This window comes from Dromiciops gliroides, chromosome 1, assembly GCF_019393635.1.
Source record: "Dromiciops gliroides isolate mDroGli1 chromosome 1, mDroGli1.pri, whole genome shotgun sequence".
NCBI classification, from domain to species: domain Eukaryota; kingdom Metazoa; phylum Chordata; class Mammalia; order Microbiotheria; family Microbiotheriidae; genus Dromiciops; species Dromiciops gliroides.
This window is the reverse complement of record NC_057861.1, coordinates 16,272,194-16,290,388: the sequence shown is the minus strand read 5'-3', so window position 1 is coordinate 16,290,388 and position 18,195 is coordinate 16,272,194. Positions and strand designations below refer to the sequence as shown.

Genomic DNA, 18,195 nt, shown 5'->3' with positions numbered 1-18,195 from the left:
ATTTCAACAGTGGGAGAAATCAAGGGATCATTGAGAATCATCTGTTTGAGTGTCTAATTTAATTCTAACCACCCAAAGATTTCTTGTTCTTTCGAATGTGTTATGTGGCCACCAGGGGACAGTGTGAGCGCATCCTTTTAATACTCTTTGGTATAGAGGTTGAAGCCAATTAACCAATAATGGCAGACAAAAGTCCACAAAAGGGGAGAGTTGGTACTCTCCTCTCTTTCTAGGTACAAATTGTTGGGTTAGTCTCTAAAATGGGAAAGCTGGCAATGGTGATGCCCTAATCTCTTCCTTCTCTAGGTACAAATCCTTGTGCCCAGATACCTGGCCCCACTGGCATGGCTCTCCATCAGAGGGGGTGGAGAAGCTCATCAAATACATTGGTTACAAACCTGAGGAGTACAAGTTAGGGAGGTAGGTGGGCACCTGCCCTATTTCTGCTTCCCTTGGGATTTATCGTGTTTCTGTTATTCATTTGTGGATACCTTGTCAACCATGGCCTCGCACTGCCTCCCCAACCCCAATAGGAGCCTCCAGTGCTCATTGGCAAGGTTCTATGCATTTATGTTGCTTCTCATAAAAATGTCCTTCTGCTCTCTTCAGACAGAAGTGCTGTTCAGACCTGTTCAAAGACTCTAAGCCCCGCAAAAAAAACAAAACAAAACAAAAAAAAACAACAACAACAACCCCCCCCCAAAAAAAACCCAACAACAACAACATCAAAGACTCTAAGACTGGGGAATAGAAAGAGAGGCAAGCCATGACTCAGGGATCCTAAAATCTAGGCCAGGCTGTATTACCAAATGGCCTCTGATGCCTGAAAATAGAAGGATGTTTCCTAGTAGGGAAGTACTAAAGGATGTGCTCAAACAGCCCTCACAAGAAGATCTTTAAACAGCCACATGAAAAAAATGCTCCAAATCACTAATAATAAGTGAAATGCAAGTCAGAACAACAGCAAAGCTTAACCTCTCCCTAGGGCGGGGGCTGTGGGAAAGACAGGTATTGGCAGAGCTGTGAATTTGGACAACTATTCTGGAAAACAATTGGGTACTATATAAATAAAATCATTTAAATGTCTCTACACTTTGGCTTAGAAATCCTACTTCTAGGCATATACCCCAAGGTGGTCGTTGATAAAAAGAAAAGCCCCAGGTACATACACTAAAATATGTAGAGCCGCACTTTTTGTATTTGGCACAAACACAGATGCTCATCGACAGGGGAATGGCCAAAGAAAGCGTAGTACATGAATGTAATGGAACATCAATGGACCATAAGAGCACAAAAAGACTGACTTGAACTGATACAAAGTGAGCAGAACCAAGAAACAATATATACAATGATTACATGTAAAGAACAATCACCACACAATGGTCCAAACTGAATATTACAAAATTATAAACATCCATCTTGGCCCAAAGCAGAGATATGAGAAAACACTTCCCTCTGCTCAAGGGAAGTCCACGGGTTCATGACTGGGAAACACTGCATATGATGTCAGATGCTTTTCTTTGCATTGATTGGTTTGGTGATTTTTTTTTCTTCCTCTTTTTAAGAAAAATTGTTAAAAGGAATGGTCCACTGGGAGGGGATAAAGGGAGGGATAAGGGAAGAAGTAGGTGATTTTTTAAAAAAAAAGATATCAATAAAGAACTATTTTTAAAAATGGAAAGCGACTAAATGACTTGCCTGTCTCCCTCTCTTTTGTCTCTGTCTTTTCCTCCCTTTCTCCCCCTCCTTCCCTCCCTTCCTCTCTTTCCCTCTCCTTCCCCCACCCCTGTCTTCTGAATCTCTCTCCATCTTTCTTTCTGCATCCCTCTCTTTCTTTCTTTTCCTTTGCCTCTATCTCTCTTTCTCTCCATTCTCTTCATCTCTTTCCTTCTATCTCTCTCCATCTTTTCATTTCTTGATCTTTATATCTCTTTCTCTCCCTCTCCTGCCATCTCTCTCTCCATTCTCTTCAACTCTCTCCCTCCATCTTTCCATCTCTCACTCTTTCAATCTCTCTCCATCTCTTATTCTCATTTTCTGTGTCTTCCTCCATCTCTATCACTTTCTGTCTCTTGATCTCTCTAGGTCTTGCTTCACTCTCTATCTTTCTCTCCACCCCTTTCTGTCTGTCCATCTCTCCCTCTCATTTTTTGTCTCTGTCTCGATCTCTTTCTGTCTTTTTTTTCTCATACACACATATCATAATGAGAGGCAGCAATGGATAGTGAGCCAGTGATGGAATCCAAAAGCCCTCTTCTCACCCTGAACTAGCTGCCTTCACTTCTCATCGCCCCAGGCAAACTCTCTAAGACTAAATTACAGGAGGTGTTATTCTGCCTTGGTGGGAGGAATTTCCCACACTGATGAAATTATAAGTCTAGACTTTATTGATTAAACATGTGTACGCCTCAAATATTAAGTGTAATCATGTGAATTTGACTTTAAAAGTTATAATTTAGGTGTAATTAACTGGTGTTAGTCATCCAGGTCCCCATCTTCTGTCACTTGGACTATTGATTACACCCCCCTTCTAATTGGTCTCCCTGCCTCAGTCCCCCCCCAACCCCACCCCCCACCCTTTTCCAATCCTGGTTCATTCACTTAGCTGCCAAAGAGCATAAGTCTGACCATGTCCCTCCCTTTTTCAATAAACTCCAGTTTCTCCACATTATCTCTAGGCTCAAATACAGAAGCCTCTCTTTGGCTTCCTTTCCAGAATTATTATTTATTATTCCCCTTCACAGACTCTGTGGTACGGCCAAACTGGGCAAGCCTTTTGACCTCTCTGAGCCTTGGCTTCTTTATTTGTAAAATAAGTATAATACTGGGGCAGCTAGGTGGCGTGGTGGATAAAGCACCAGCCCTGGATTCAGGAGGACCTGAGTTCAAATCTGGCCTCAGACACTTGACACTTACTAGCTGTGTGACCCTGGGCGAGTCACTTAACCCTCATTGCCCTGGAAAAAAAAGTATAATACTTTTGACTCCCCAGAGTTGTGAGGATCAAAAGAGAATATTTGTAAAGTGTCTCGCACCACACCTAGCATATAGGAAGTGCTTACTAAATGCTTGCTCCCTTCCCCTCACCCCTATCTTGCTGTTCCTCTCATACTCCCCCATCTCCCATCTCCCTGTGCCTTTGTGCAGACTGTCTCCTCTTCCTAAAATTCTCTTCCACCTCACCTCTACCTCTCAGAATCCCCAATTTCCTTCAAAGTTCAGCTCAAATACTGCTTCCTATATGAAGCATTTTCTAACCCGCCCCCCCCCCAAGCTGCTAGTTTTCCCCTCCCCTCCCCATGCCAAAGTGTTTGTTAAGTACATTAATTTCCCTTATAGAATGTAAACTCCTTGAGGGCAGGAACTGTCTTATTTTTAGCTTGATCTTCCCAGTCCCTGGAACAGTGCTTCAAACATAGTAGATGCTTACTCAGTGCTTGTTGATCCACCATTAAGAAACAGCCCTTTATTTTTCTCCCTAGAACCAAGATATTCATCCGTTTCCCCAGAACTTTGTTTGCCACCGAAGATGCTTTCGAATTTAGCAAACATCAGCTAGGTATGGCTTTTTTCTTCCTTTTATGTGTGCACACACATGTAATAGCTGGTATAAAATGAACAAAGAGGTTCCTTTGAGGAGTCACACAAAGAGTGAATCATAGACTTAGCCCTCAAAACCTTCCCTCTGAACAGGAAACCAGCCCCAAGAGCTCAGATTTTGTGTTAGGGCTTAAGTGAGTTTAAGGCATCAAGCATTGACTAAATGATTCATCTACCACAGGCACTATGCTAAGCAAATGGCATGCGGCTATTGATTTATTTTTGAGTGTTTGGTTCATTTGTGGATACAAAACTCTGCCCATCTTAGGTAAGAATTGAGCCAGGTCCTTCCTCCTGATTCATACCATGTGAGCTTTGGGAGGCTGCAGGATGAAGAGCCCTGGACTGGCTCTGCTCCTTTAAAATCTGTGTGACCTTTACACAAATCTCTTTATCTGATCAGAATTTGTTAAAACCTGAGTTGTTTTGCACCAGACTTAGGAATTCTGAGCAGATTTGGGGCACCTACATCTGGAGTAAAGGCTAAAATAATTCTTAATGGTCTAGGGGGCCCAATTGTCAAACACCCGGACTTTGAAGTCTGGAAGAACTGAGTTGAAATGCATCCTCAGACACCAGTTGAGTGATCCTGGGCATATCATTTAACTCTTTGAGCCTCAGTTTCCTCATCTGTTAAAACAACAAACAAAAACCAAGCTACCTCACATGGCTATTGTGCAGATCAAATGAAATAACACTTGCAAACCTCCAAATGTTGTATAAATGCTAGCTATTATTGATGTCTGGGGACTCTAGGTTCATAGTTTGGGAGCTGAGGTCATGCTGCCCATGATATCATTGAAGGATAAAGGAGATTAGGCAGGGGTAATGCAGAGGAGAGTAGAAATATTTGAAGGATTTTCTTCCTTTGAAATCTATGCAGACCTTTTTAGCAGGCTGGGTCATTATAATCCCTAGAAGGGAGATTTACTAAATTTAGCAATGGACAGAGTACAGAGAGGTTGGTTGTCTTTGGACAAAACTAGCCTCTTGTGATGTCTTGTGCTGCTAGATTATGAAGGAGACTCAAGGGGAATCTTTACTGGGGCTGGAGGGGGGAGAGTCAACATCTATCTATATCTACATATATTATCTACATATATAACATGTGTGTGTATATACATACATACATCCTCCCATCTTCCTCAATGAATTTGGGGCCAGAGTCATAGATAGTCGTGGAATTGCATCCTCTGATGCACACTTGATGTTTTCTCTCTAAGAGGGGGTGGGAGGGGATGCAATGCACCCAAATGGAACTCTTTTCACTGTGCAAAACAAAAAACAAAAACACACACACAACTTCATTTCACTGAACCGTCTGTTTTATTTTTAAGTTGCAAAAATCCAAAGCACATACAAAGGCTGCGTAGAGAGGAGGGCATACCTGAAAAAGAGGCAAGCAGGTAAGAAGGACCCGGTCCATCCCTAAGAGGTGAAGCTGGGGAGGGAGGGGCAGCATTCTCTGCTGGAAAGAGGTTCTGGGTTCCAGTCCAAGATTGGCCAATTAGTCACTGTGTGACCTTGGGGCTCATTCTCTAGGTTTTGGGTTCCTCACTTATAAAATGCCTTCGTGAGACTCAAATGAGAATGTATGTTAAGGATTCTGTAGCTATGAAAGGCTTAACGAATGTCAGCGGATGTCAGGGTTTATGGAAAAGGGAGTCAAACTGATGATCTAAGTGGACTCTTCTTCAAAGCTTCATAGCCTCGGCATGGTTCGAGATGGCCGGAATGCTCCGACTTTAGTTAGCGAGGATGAACAAAGTCGTTCTCGGAGTAACCTTCACATGTTCAACATGATTCTGCTACTTGGTTCAAAGCAAAGTTTTGAACTCCCTATTGAACTCCCTAATGCCAGCGATCCATTCTTTCAGCCATTACACTTGAAGCCTACTGGAGGGGCGTCCTGGCTCGAAAGGAGATCAAAAGGAGAAAGTGGGCGGTTCAGATCATCAGAAAGTAGGTTCTCCTGTGGAACGGAGGGACGGGGAGTGGGGGAGGGGCGATTTCTAAGGAACTGATTCACAAGCATTTATTAGGCTCCTGTTGTCAATCATTTGAAGTGTCCAGACGCTGCAGACACAACAACAGAAAGCAACCAGCCTTGCCCTCAGGAAGCTTACCTTCCACCGGGGAGAAACGACGCATGCACAGAAAATTCAATACACGATGTTTTGTTTCCCCTTTCACACTTTTCTAATTCATATCCAACTTCTCGCTTAGGAAGGTAGAGACAATATAGTGCAGTGTGAGGCAGGAACACGGAGGTTCCTGCTGAGTGCTTTGTGGCCTTGGGTGAGTCTTCTGACCCTTCTGAGCCTCAGTTTCTTCGTTTGTAAAATAATTCTCATGGTGGCGTTGCCTGCCTTTCAGAGTTGTTGGGTGGAAAGCAATTTAGAAACCAAAGAAGAAACCACTAAATGTGAATTTTTTATTAATAATGACGGATGAAACCTTTAGAGTCAAATTTTATCTACTCAGGTTTTGACACCATCACAGTTTTTCATGTGTAGTTCTCTTGACCCTAGGGGGTTGAGATCTCTCTCTCTCTCTCTCTCTCTCTCTCTCTCTCTCACTTTCTCCTTCTCTCTCACTTTCTCTCTCTCACTTTCTCCCTCTTTCTCTTTGTTTCTCCCTCTCTGTCTCTCCCTGTTTCTCTCTGTGTGTGTCTCTTTCTTCCTGTTTCTCTGTCTGTCTGTCTGTCTGTCTGCCTGTCTCTCAACTACTTTGGTTTGTTGGACATCAAAGTGCACAGAGAGAACCCAGACCCCCTAGCGAAGGTCTTTGTCCGAGTAACTCATGACATAATTCCTTGTTTAGGTTCATAAGAGGCTTCATCAATCGAAACAAGACTCTTTGTTCAGAAAATGAAGACTATATCATTTTTGTGCGGAAAAATTACATCTTGAACCTGAGAAATCACGTTCCCAAAAATGTGTTGGACAAGAGCTGGTTGCAGCCTCCAACCATCTTGGAAGATGTATGTGCTGGGCCTGGCAAGTGTGACAACAATGGCGGGGGCTCAGCCCCCAGCGCCCCTGTGCTGTGCCTTCCTCTTAGAGTAGGAGGTTGTAAGCAGCCACCCTAGAAGCCTAGTATTTGCAATGGATTAAAATCCACCTTCCTTAAGGGAACTATAAAACTAAAGTGATATTTTTTTAAGTCCCTCTCTCAATTCCCTTTCCTCCCAGCTTGGGTCCAGCCATCAGACATTATAGAATAAGATCAATAGCCTGGGGCAGTCAATAGCTTTTCCCTTTAGCTGTAAGATGAGAACATTTTAATTCATAAATACTTATTAAGCACCTACTGTATGTGAACCCCTGTGCTCTGTGCTTTAGCGAGATACAAACTGTAAATAAGATGGGACCCCTTTCAGGGAGCTATTGGCCTGGTAGGGTGGGATGTAGTACCCATAGACATAATCAGTTGATCCTCAGAATAGCCCTGGGAAGTAGGTGCTACTGTTATTCCCATTTTATAGTTGAGAAAACTAAGGCAGACCACTAGCAAGTGTCTGAGGTGAGATTTGAACTTGGGTCTTCGTGACTCCAGGTCCAGCATTCTATCCACTGCTGCCTCTATCTACTCAACTGCCTCTGATAGTTTGATAAACTATTTGAGGCAGGTGGGAAGATCCAGTGGATGTGATTTAAGACCAGGCTTCCTCATGGGCTTGATGGACAGGTGATGTATCATTTATGACTCTCTGTATATGGGGGGGATGTTTTCTTCCATGAAGACTTCTGAGATGCTGAAGAAAATCTGCATGAGGAACCTGGTGCGCCAGTATTGTCGGGAGGTGACAGCTCAGAGGAAAGATCAGGTACCGTCCTCCCCACCCTTTCCCCTCCCCCGCCCTCTGGTTACCTGAGGACAGGTGTGCAGGTTGTCTCCACTGCAGGAGCAGGGAGGACCTGTCTGCTTGTTTTCCAGTTAACAAGGGGGCAGAGACCCCTTCCTGAGGCTTTATACTGGGAAGGTCAGAATTTTAAGGTGCTACAGAAAATACACGCTATGTGGGGAAGCCTCAGGAACCCAGCTCTCTTCCATTAGCTCCTGCCTTGGACTTTGTAAAGATCTATGTAGGTTTCCACATATCTTTCAAAAGCACTTTGTGTGGGGGAGCATAATAAATATTGATCGATTGAGCTAATTGCTTTGTCATCCTATACCTAGCATCTATATAATGGTTTAAGGTTTCTAAAGCACATTTAACTGATGTCCTGATTGATTCTCACAACTATCCTGGGAGGTAGGGCCTACTATTAGACCCATTTTACAGATGAGGAAACTGAGGCACAAGTGCAGTGAAGTGACTTGCCCAGAGCCACACAGCCAGGAAGTGCCTGAGGCAGGATTGAAACACCAGCCTCCCTAAGTACCCTGCCCCATGTCTCGACTGCACCCCTTAGCTGCCCCAGGATGGCAGAAAACCGTTTCAATTGTCTTATCACCAGATGCAGCAAAAGGTGGTTACAAGTGACCTGTTCCGAGGGAAGAAGGCTGGCTACCCAGAAAGTTTAAACCAGCCCTTTGCCAATAGCCGGATAGGTGAGTCCATAGTCAAGATGTTTTGCTTGAGATATGTGTGTCCTAGTCCTGAGACAGCCTAATGAACCACTGGATTGGGGCGCTGGGGGCATTTAACGACTCCTTCCCTCAACTGAGATTTGGGGTACTGGGGTTACTCAACTCTGTGAAGGACTTCTTATAGCTTATGTGAGACAGTGAGCTCAACCATTGTACCCAAGAATCCAAAGACTAATAATAAATGATTTTTTTTTCACTGCCAACTTTTTTTTTTACCCAAAGAAGTATATTTTAACTCAGTGGAATGTTGTTCCGCCCTCCAGCCCCCATTAGCTGATGGTTCACATCTCCTATTTGTAAATATTAGGGGAATTAAAAATATAACCATTAAGGAAATTAACCTGCATGTGTGTGAGAGGGGATTTCTGATTGTTGAAATGGGGCTGATCAGTGATGTTCCATCCAACACTCTGGTTTCTTCTTAGATGAGGCTGACATTCATCCCAAAGTCCTGCAGCTAATTGGCAGTGAGAAAATCCAGGTGAGGAGAAAGAAGAGCCTGTGTTTGAAGTGTTTGTTCTGACCATGGAGTGGAAAGAACATCTCCTAAGAGACCAGAGGCCTGGGTTCTAATACTGACTCTGGCCTGATGGAAGCAATTGTGATTCCTCTAAAGATGTGCTCTCCTTAGAGGAATAAACTGATATTTGTTTGCCGATCAATGTTTCCTTCACCTAGCAGTTAATCGGACACCAAATGACAAATGAATAAGTATTTACTAAGCGCTTCCTCTGTGCCGAGGGCACCTCCTCAGCTAAATAGGAAAGGGATCCAATCCCTGTTCTCACGGAGCATATGGGAGGGAGCAGCAGCAGGGTACATGGAAAGGGCCAGGGGTCCACATGGCAAGTGATCAAGACTGGCTCAGGTTTAGAGAGGAGAGAAGGCTGACACACAAACTCATCTTTATTTAGAGTCATTTCAAATGATAAAGCCACATCCTTTTCTGACACTGAGCCTTTTGAAAGTTCTGAGGACTTTGATGATGAGGCCTTTCATTTCCAGATGTTCAGTAGCTGTTTGTAATAAATGAGTTATTTTGGGGCAGCTAGGTGGCAAAGTAGAAAAAGCACCAGCCCTGGATTCAGGAGGACCTGAGTTCAAATTTGGCCTAGGACACTTGACACTTACTAGCTGTGTGACCCTGGGCAAGTCACTTAACCCTCATTGCCCTGCCCCAAAATAAATAAATAAACAAATCAATCAATCAATTGATAAATAAATGAGTTATTTATTAAGTACCTACCAAGTGCAATAAATAAATAAATGTTATTTATTAAGTACCCACCAAGTGCAATAAATAAACAAACAAATAAATGAATGAATGAATGAATACATGAATAAATAAATAAATGAACAAATGAACAAATAAATAAATTAGTTAGTTATTAAGTACCTACCAAGTACCAAGAACGATCTCATCAAATGTAAAGCACTTAGCACCTGGCACATCATAGGAGCTTAATTAATGCTTGTCCCTTTCCCATCCCCCTGGAAATACAAAGACAAAAACAAATGTACCTCCCCTCAAGGAGTTTACATTCTATCTGGGGAGACCGCACACACATTTTAAAGGACTAAGTACAAGGTAATTGGAGCGGGGTGGGGGGGTGAGTTTCACCAGCAATTGTGGGGGACTAGGCAAGGCTTCATGAAAAAGGTAGTGCTTAGGCTGAGCTTTTTTTTTTTTTAAGTTGATTCTTTTATTTTAAAAAAATTATATTATTCTTTCTTTCTTTCTTTTTTTGTGGGGCAATGAGGGTTAAGTGACTTGCCCAGGGTCACACAGCATTCTTTTTTATTTTGTTAAAGTTTTCCAGTTGCATTTTTAAAAATTTAACCTCCATTTAAAAAAAATTTCGAGTTCTGAATTCTCTCCCTCCCCCACCCAGCAATATGATATCAGTGCAAGATCTATCTTGGGCTGACCTCTGAAGGAAGCTCAGGATTCTATGAGGTGGAGGGAGGCCAGGAAGGATTGGCATTCCAGGAATGAGAGCACTCAGTGCAAAGACAGGCAGGAGATGGAATGTCTTGTGCAAGGAACAATGAGAAGATCAGTTGTGGGCCCATAGAATTGGTCTGTGATTAATGGAGAAGCTGCAGTCACCTGCTGGCTGGTCTCTCTGGCTCAAGCCTGTCTCCATTCCAGTCTCAGCTGCCCTATTGATCTTAAAGCACTGCCTGTGTCACCACCCCTTTAATCAACCCCAATGGTTTCCCCTTCCTCCCTCCCTAACCTGCCTCCTTCCCTCCTTTCCAATCACCTGACCCTTCTGCCCCACCCCTCTACTTTACTCCCTAGTGCCGCTGGCCTCCTGGCGAGTCCTCAAACCCAACATCCCCATCTCCCCATCCCTCGCTGTGCCCCATACCTGGGACTCTCTTCCACCTCATCTCCCATCTCCTGGTTTCCCTGGGTTCCTTCAACCCAACTCCCACCTTCTACACCTCCCACCTTCCTGCTGAGATAATCTCCAATTTACCCCTTGTATCTATCCTGTTTGTGTGTAGATCTTTGAATGTTGTCTTCTCCCTTAGCCTGTGAGCTCCTCAAGGTCAGGGACTCTTTTACTTTTGTGTGTGTGTGTGTGTGTGTATTTCTAGGGCTAAGAATAGTGCCTGGTATACAGTAGGTGCTTAGCAAATGCTTGTTGACTGACTGGGAAAGGTAGGTTACAACCAGATTATTCTTATGAAGGGTTTTAAATGCCAAAAAAAGACCATGTGTTTGGTCCTAAAGGTGCCTTATTTTGTTGCCAAGTGTTTAAGTCTTAGTTTTTGTTTGTTTGTTTGTTTTTTTAGTGAGGCAATTGGGGTTAAGTGACTTGCTCAGGGTGAACTAGTGAACTAGCTGTGTGAACAGCTAGTGTTAAGTGTCTGAGGCCATATTTGAACTCAGGTACTCCTGACTCCAGGGCCGGTGCTCTATCCACTGCGCCACCTAGCTGCCCCAGTCTTAGTTCTTTTGAGAAAGATTACATAGGATTGCTTTCCCAGGACATTATGGTGCCCCCAACCCTAGGTCCATGATCAGTCAAGGAGTCCAAAAAAAATCTCTATTTATTTATCATCTATCTATCTAATCTATCTATCCATTCTTTTATTCATTTATTTGTTTATTTGTCCATTTATTTATTTATTTGTTCATTCATTCATTTTTTTGGATTCTTTTTGGATTTTTAAAAAATCTTTTTATTTATTTATTTATTTGTTTGTTTGTTTGTTTGTTTGTTTGTTTATTTATTTATTGGTGGGGCAATGAGGGTTAAGTGACTTGCCCAGAGTCACACAGCTAAGTAAGTGTCAAGTGTCTGAGGCCAGATTTGAACTCAGGTCCTCCTGAATCCAGGGCTGGTGCTTTATCCACTGTGCCCGGATTTATTTTTAATGAAGAATTCTTAGACTTGAAGATATACTCTTCTTTTTTTTAAAGTATTTTATTATTTTCCAGTTACATATAAGGATAGTTTTCAACATTTGTTTTTACAAGATTTTTAGTTCCAATTTTTTTTCCCACCCTCCCTTCCCTCCTTCCTCCCCAAGACGGAAAGCAGTCTGATATAGGTTGGATATACTCTTCTTTTATTTTTTAAAGTTATCTTTTAAATACAATTACAGGTGTCATCATGTGACTTTTCATGTTCTGTGATCCTTTCATTAGTTTCTGGTCAACTCTTGGCTTTGCCACCAATTCACTGTGACCTTGGGCAGCCACCCCGTCTTTCTGGGCCTTGGCTTTCTTGTCCCGTCCAGCCCCTTAAGTTACAGGTCATCTCTAAGGACCCCTCCCAGCTCTAACTTTCTGCCTCTCTCCCCTCTCCTCAGTACGGCACTCCAGCAGTAAAATACGACAGAAATGGATTCAAAGCCCGGCAGCGGCAACTAATCCTCACTCAGAAAGCACTGTATGTGGTGGAACTTGCTAAAGTTAAGCAGAGGATAGAATATGAAGCAATAAAAGGTAAACCTTGGGGGCAGCTAGGTGGCACAGTGGATAGAGCACTGGCCCTGGATTCAGGAGTACCTGAGTTCAAATCCGGCCTCAGACACTTAACACTTACTAGTTGTGTGACCCTGGGCAAGTCACTTAACCCCAATTGCCTCACTAAAAAATTAAAAAAAAAAAAAAAAGGTAAACCCGGGGTGAGCTGGGGGGGAGGATGACCCTAAAGGGGAGGCTGCCAACCGGCCCATTGTACTGGGCCTGAGATTGCTCAGCACAGGCCTAATGATAACCCTAAGGCCTGACTCCCCATTGCTCACACCATCCATAGAGTTTTTAGGACAAGAGGATATGTATATGATGCATATACTTCTCCCACCCCCAATCCACCCATCTTTATAATCTAATAAGATGCTATTCTACAAAAAACATTGTAGCACAGTGCCCAGCCTACTGCTTAATCAATGACTTTTGCTGGGTTCAATCACTAGCAAAAACAATCCTGGTCAGCCTTCTCACTAGAACTAGGGTCCTAAACCCAGAATCCAGGATTTTATTTTAATGTTTTTATACCTATTTCCATATAATTGGTTTCCTTTAAAACTCAATGATGGGGGCAGCTAGGTGGCACAGTGGATAAAGCACCGGCCCTGGATTCAGGAGGACCTGATTTCAAATCCGGCCTCAGACACTTGACTTACTAGCTGTGTGACCCTGGGCAAGTCACTTAACCCCCATTGCCCAGCAAAAAAAAAACCAAACAAACAAAAAAACCCCCAAAACTCAATGAGATTTGGGGCAGCTAGGTGGCGCAGTGGATAGAGTACCAGCCCTGGAGTCAGGAGTACCTGAATTCAAATCCAGGCCTCAGACACTTAACACTTACTAGCTGTGTGACCTTGGGCAAGTCACTTAACCCCAATTGCCTCACTTAAAAAAAACAAAAACAAAAACAAAAAACTCAATGAGATTTAATGCATTTAGTGGGTCAGCAAACATACACTAAGTGCTAAGCACATTGTAAAACATTCTGAGAAGGGGTACAAAGGCTTCACTAGAGTGTTCCCCTGTACAAAAAGGCTAAGAACCCCTGATCTAGAAACCACCCTGCAGTCTGGTCGAGGCTCTGGTGTGGTGTTACCTTGGGATGTGGCTTCATCTCAAGCTCCCGAGTTGTAGTGAAAAAACCATTGGACTTGAGGTCAGAATATCTGGGTTTGAATCTGGGCCCTGCCACAAGTCAACTAGCATCTCTTAAGGGTCCACCATTTTCGTGCCATTTACCTATCTGCCTCTGCAGGGGGTTGTGACCAAAGTATTCTGTGACCTTCAATGAGCAGGTGGGAGTTATTGTTAGCTGTGGAGGAGGGGCGGGGTCGGGGATTTTAACTTTGAGGTTTGTCTAAAGGTGTTTCCACCAGCAATCTGAGCGATGGACTCTTTGTCATTCATGTGTCACCCGAGGACAGCAAACAGAAGGTAGGAACCTGCTGGTGATTTCTACTAAGCTACTAAGCTTTTTAAAAAATCGTTTTTGATCATAGGGTTGACATTCTGTAGTTCTGACAAGTAAATCTGCAGATAAAAGGATGGGGGGGGGGGAGTTCAATTAACTTCTTATCCAAATGCACTTTCCATCTTAATGTAACCCAGGTAGAGGGGTCCACTCTAGGATTGGGAGTCAGGGGGAAGAGGGCTCTATCAGGAAATGACTGATAAACAAATTATTTTTTAATTCTATAAATTATATAAGTGGCAGGGGACAACTAGGTGGCACAGTGGTTAAAGCACTGGCCTTGGATTCAGGAGGACCTGAATTCAAATCCAGCCTCAGACACTTGACACCAGCTGTGTGACCTTGGGCAAGTCACTTAACCCTCATTGCCCCACCAAAAAAAAATTATATAAATGGGAACAAAGAAAAAGTCATCAAGGTGGATACAATACTAAATGGCTTTTTCATTTTTGCTAGGACTAATTTTCTTGCTTGAATTCAAATATTTTTATCAGGCATAGATATAATATGCACATACACATATGACATATATAATGTAAATGTTCTACATTATTACATTTAGATATACCTAGACATATTCTAATACATATACTTTAGCATTTTAATTGAATTCAATTTAATAAACAAAGGTTTATTAAATTAATTAATAATTAATGTTAATTAATTATTATTAAGCACCTACTATGCGCCAGGCAGCATGCTAAGCACTGGGGATTTTGTTGTTGTTCAGTTGTGTCCAATTCTTTGTGACCCCATTTGGGGTTTTCTTGGCAAAGATAGTGGAGTGGTTTGCCATTTCCTTCTCCAGCTCATTTTACAGATGAGGAAACTGAGGCAAACAGAGGGAAGTGACTTGCCCAGGGTCACACAGCTAGTGTATGAGGTGAGACTTGAACTCATGAAGATGTCATCCTGACTCCAGGCCCAGTACTTTATCCACTGCACCACCTAGCACTTGGAGATACAAAGAAGAAAGGCAGTCCCTGCCACCCAAGAACTTATGGTCTAATGAGAAGTTTAATATAATGTATTGAAAAAAAACAACAAACCAATAAAATGAGAAATCTTAGAGAAACATTTAATATTAAAATTTTTAAAAATACTTCATATGAGGCTTTTGTGGTCTGTTACCTGAATATTTTGGTGCAAACACTAATCTATCGCTGGAGGTTTTCAGAGAGAGGAGAGGAGGGGGCGTGGCTCTCTGTATTCAGAGACTAGGTTGCCCAGTGGATAGAGCAGTGAACCTGGAGCCCGAAAGACCTGAGTTCAGTTTCTGCCTTGGTTTCTCCATCTATAAAATGGGAATAATAGCATTTACCTTCTGAGATTATTTGTAAAAGGCTTTATAAACTAAAACCCTATATAAGCTATTATTATCATTAATAGGAATTCTGAGGGGCAGCTAGGTGGCGCAGTGGATAAAGCACTGGCCCTGGATTCAAGAGGACCTGAGTTCAAACCCAGCCTCAGACACTTAGCACGTACTAGCTATGTGACCTTGGGCAAGTCACTTAGCCCTCATTGCCCCACAAAAAAAAAAAAAAAAAGAAGAAAGAAAAAGAAAAGGAATTCTGGGTGTGGGGCAGCCTTTTTCAGGCCCCTTCTAACTCGGAGATTTCTGTGGAAGAGTTTTTCAGAATTCTGACTGAATGCTCCCCAGGGCTCCTTTGTCAGACAAAACTAATTTTGAGACATTTCCCTCATTCTTCATTTTAGGGTGATATAATTTTACTGTGTGAACATATCTTTGAAACAGTGACTAAACTCTCCATGGTGATGAAGAAGGAGGACCTAGTCCAGGTTGTTCAAGGAAGGTAGGCTGCATGGCTCTGACTGTGCTCCCTTCTCTATGAAAGGGACTCACTCAAAAGGTCTTGCCGAGTGGATAGAGCACCAGCCCTGGAGTCAGGAGTACCTGAGTTCAAATCCGCCCTCAGACACTTAACACTTACTAGTTGTGTGACCCTGGGCAAGTCACTTAACCCCAATTGCTTCACTAAAAAAAAAAAGGTCTTGCCGATTGGGAGGCCCAGGGTCCCTACCTGGGAGGTTCGGGTCTGCCAGGGGAACGATAGAATCGCCCAGGGTAGATCTGCCTCAAGCCGCTCTTGGAGGCTCCCCAGGCCTATCTGGATGGAGACCGGTCACCCCTCTCCTGCCATTGCACCGTAGCTTTGGGTGGAGGGGGAAGGAATACAAAATGGTGGATACTCATGAAAAGGATGGGGCCTGTGTAAGACCTCTGGGCATTAATTCTATCAATACTGAGCTTACCTTCTAAACCTTCTTACTAAAAGATATTCAAGCTCAAGTTTCCACTGTATGGAAAACTTGTATTCTCTGGTGGAATTCTTGCTTATTAATCTTGCTTATTAATTCTTGCTTTTTAATCATCAGCTAGGCCTTAGGAGAGAACCCCACACTTCATTGTACCTGGGTTTATCACTCCCCCTGGACAAAGCCTTCGTTTAAATTTCACTAGATGCCCTATAGTAAAAAAGATGGCATTTGAATGCCATAAACAACAACAAAAAAAGGATTCCTGGGACAAGGTCAAGGTTCCAAAAAGATCTTTTGTGAACAGAAGGGGGCACCCCTCCCCCACCCCCTTTCCCAATCCTGGTTCTAATCTTCCTTTTAGGTTTCCGGTTCCCTTTGCCGTAATTTTTCCAACTGCATGTGCACATGGCACCCCTTTGGGCTTGCTAGCTTTCTAGCTGCCTTTTTTATGTCCGGCCTTGGACAATCGTGTCATAGTCGATGGCTGTGTTGGCGCCACATTAAAGCATCAGAGATGGCATATGCTCCTTGATGAATGCCATATGAACCGCTCCTGGATGCCTTATCCCTACATTTACATAATTAGAGAATTCTTATTGAATTATCGATAATTCAATTTTTTTCCATTGCCTTTTGTGTGTGTGTATGTGTGTGTGCAACTAAAATTGCCTTTGGATTATAACAAGTTTGAACAACCAAAGCCTCACAGATTATTTGTGTGTGTGTGTGTGTGTGTGTGTGTGTGTGTGTGTGTATTTGGGGGGGGGGTTGGGGTAGAAGCAGGGAAGCAGCGGTTGGTAGACACAGAAGGGACATATGCCTCTGTTTGTAGTTTACAATTTTACATCAGCTCGGGAAGAGAAGGCACCATCATTTTCCATACGGGACAGGAGGAGCAGATCTACAAAGACCGAGATGGACAATTAATAGTGGTGAGTGACGACGTCTGGGGAAGGCGGGAGGGGACGTGGAGGCAGATGAGGAATAAAAGCCCAGCTTTTAAGGGTGTCGGCCTTCACAGACTGGGTAACGTTCTAGGTAAAGTCAAGAATCATGGCAAGCGCCTACTGTGTGTTTTGGACAAAATAAGGGAATGAGCAGGAGCCAACCCTGCCTATATTTCAGAAAGCCGGGGGCGGGAGTGACGAAAAACAGCCTGTTCTGAGATCTAGTCTGCTTTGATATTTACTCAATGGGTGATTTGGGGCAAGTCCCTTAACCTCTCTGCAAAATGGGAATAAAACGTACACTTCCTACACCTTCAGAGGCTTGTGAAAAAGTCCCTAGCTAGATGCTATAGATGAGCACTAGGAGGTGTGGGAGGACAATCACAGGTTCTCCGAGGCAGGTTGACTTGGCGCATTGTGTCCATGAACCACTGGAGTCATGATTCTTCTATGTTAGGGGTACGGGGAAGAGGTGTGCTCATTCCCCTCCCTCCCTCTTGAGACTAAGACTCACTTCTCCCACAGGTGTCCGTCCAGAAGAAATCCTGATGTGGGTCATGTCCAATATCACTGTCTTGGCTCTTAAAGGGGGAAAAAAAAGTGTGAAGGCTCCACAGAGGAGTTCTATCTTCATGCAAAGAATGTGAGCATCGTTGAGTTCTGCTTTTTCAACTTTTCACCTATTTTAATGGGAGACAGTTCTATTTATATGGTCGTGTCACATTAGATGTAGACCCCACCCACCCTAGCTAGTCTTTTCAAATATGAGGCTTTGTTTGAACCCACAAAACACCAGGCTTCTTGAATGTTCTTGTACCTAATGCTTGTCTGGCTTTCACTTTCACTCAAGTAAGTTTGGGGGTCTGAAAACCGCCATCCACCCCTCCTGCCACTGCTTCCTTGGTGACGCCATCCAAAGCACCAAATGCCCTCTTTTGTCACCCAAGGGAGTGACCATCCACTTTGGGAGGAAGATGATGCTCCTGGGCAGATTGGGGTAGGAATGAGGGTGCTGTTTGGGGAGAACCTAAATATGACGTCTGACAGATTACTAAGCAAAAGACATTTTTCAGAGCTGCAAAAACTGAGTTTCAGGATTTAAATAAATGTGGCTTAGAACACTTAAGGAATGGCTTAAGTACCTATATGTGCGTGTCCCTCTGAAGGCCATATCCAGCTCTCATAGACTGCTTGGAGTCTGAAGGCAGAGCTACCAGGCATTATTCCCCATTCCAGATGGTTGAAAAATCTACCAAGGACATGACGACCTGGCAGATGCTGACTGTTCTTTTAGCATGGTGGTATTT

The 18,195-nt window shown here is 43.3% G+C and overlaps 1 protein-coding gene across 1 annotated transcript in view; it reads left to right on the top strand.

Annotated features, from left to right (window-relative positions):
- MYO1H (myosin IH) overlaps positions 1-17,437 on the top strand; it is a 50,553-nt gene extending 33,116 nt beyond the window's left edge. Inside the window, exons 19-31 of the mRNA XM_043969033.1 lie at positions 307-420; positions 3,483-3,559; positions 4,938-5,006; positions 5,478-5,562; positions 6,424-6,583; positions 7,346-7,429; positions 8,064-8,157; positions 8,622-8,677; positions 12,025-12,160; positions 13,551-13,621; positions 15,378-15,475; positions 16,774-16,873; positions 17,414-17,437. Coding sequence (XP_043824968.1) covers positions 307-420; positions 3,483-3,559; positions 4,938-5,006; positions 5,478-5,562; positions 6,424-6,583; positions 7,346-7,429; positions 8,064-8,157; positions 8,622-8,677; positions 12,025-12,160; positions 13,551-13,621; positions 15,378-15,475; positions 16,774-16,873; positions 17,414-17,437 — 1,168 coding nt within the window. The remainder of the gene's footprint in view (positions 1-306; positions 421-3,482; positions 3,560-4,937; positions 5,007-5,477; positions 5,563-6,423; positions 6,584-7,345; positions 7,430-8,063; positions 8,158-8,621; positions 8,678-12,024; positions 12,161-13,550; positions 13,622-15,377; positions 15,476-16,773; positions 16,874-17,413) is intronic.
- The last annotated feature ends 758 nt before the right edge of the window (positions 17,438-18,195 follow it).